The sequence below is a fragment of the Alnus glutinosa genome, chromosome 1 (genome assembly GCF_958979055.1).
Source record: "Alnus glutinosa chromosome 1, dhAlnGlut1.1, whole genome shotgun sequence".
NCBI classification, from domain to species: domain Eukaryota; kingdom Viridiplantae; phylum Streptophyta; class Magnoliopsida; order Fagales; family Betulaceae; genus Alnus; species Alnus glutinosa.
Window position 1 is genome coordinate 1,135,001 of NC_084886.1, and position 1,178 is coordinate 1,136,178.

Sequence of the window (1,178 nt, forward strand, 5' to 3'; positions counted from 1 at the left end):
AATTAATTATAAGGATTAATTATGTGATATTACATACATGCATTGAGCTAACCTGCGCGCTTTTATTTAATATCTACAGAAGCTACTACCGGTGTACACATCAAGGTTGCATCGTCAAAAAGCAAGTTCAGAGACTAACTAAAGATGAAGGGATCGTCCTGACAACTTACGAAGGGATGCATTCACATCCGATAGAGAAGTCTACTGATAACTTTGAGCACATCTTGACCCAGATGCAAATCTTTTCCTCCTATTAATTATATAATTAATTAAGGACTCAAAAACACTGCAGAGACGATGATGAATCTCTTGTAAATTCTGTACTTTTAAATAAAGCCATCGGGGAATACCATTGGATCCTTTTTGTACTGTAGCTGCAGACGCCAGATATCATATAAATCCACTTGATCGAAGCAAAGGCGTTGATGATGTTAAGGACGATAGGTATTGGCATCAATATGAGGCCAAATTAGTTTGTTAGCAACTTAGCTAGTGCCTTAATCACTTTTGTGAAAAAAACCTTTCCATCTTCTCTTTCCAATATCATGTGCTTGGTTTTTATTTATATCACTGTACCTTCTCGGCCATATTTCAATCAAATTTCTGCAACAGTCAAGAACTGTACGTTTTACCATGTTTCTTGATACGGACAAATAAAGGAGCACTATTCTCTCTCTCTCTCTCTCTCTCTCTCTCTCTCTCTATATATATATATATATATCTATATAGTTTCTTTTTCTGAACAATAAAAAAGGAAAAGGGCTACAAGGGTCGACTAATGGAAGAAAAAGAAGAAAAGTGAAAATGCTTTCAGAGACAAGAAGCTAGGGAAAAAGAATTTGCACACCTGCAGACCTGCTATAAATTTCAAAGTAGACCAACTAGGAAACAAAGGTAACAAATGATAGATGTCTGCTATGACATGAGCAATACTCCCGTCTGAGAAGAGGTGATCGAGCTGTTGTTGTTAGAATATTTAAAAATAGTTTCTAATCAGGCCTTATTATATTTTTTTAGGGTTTATTTGTCTCCTTATTTAATCTAAATTTACTTATTTATAAATAGAGACCATTGTAATACATATTAATATACAAGATATATATAGGCTATCACTCTTTTTCTGCTTCCCCCCCCCCCCTCTCTCTCTCTCTCTCTCTCTCATATAATTATTCCCATCA

General features: G+C 35.1%; 1 protein-coding gene across 1 annotated transcript in view; it reads left to right on the plus strand.

Annotated features, from left to right (window-relative positions):
- The window catches only part of LOC133864320 (probable WRKY transcription factor 75), a 3,467-nt gene extending 2,790 nt beyond the window's left edge, over positions 1-677 (plus strand). The window contains exon 2 of the mRNA XM_062300615.1: positions 80-677. Coding sequence (XP_062156599.1) covers positions 80-257 — 178 coding nt within the window. The 3' untranslated portion in view covers positions 258-677. The remainder of the gene's footprint in view (positions 1-79) is intronic.
- The last annotated feature ends 501 nt before the right edge of the window (positions 678-1,178 follow it).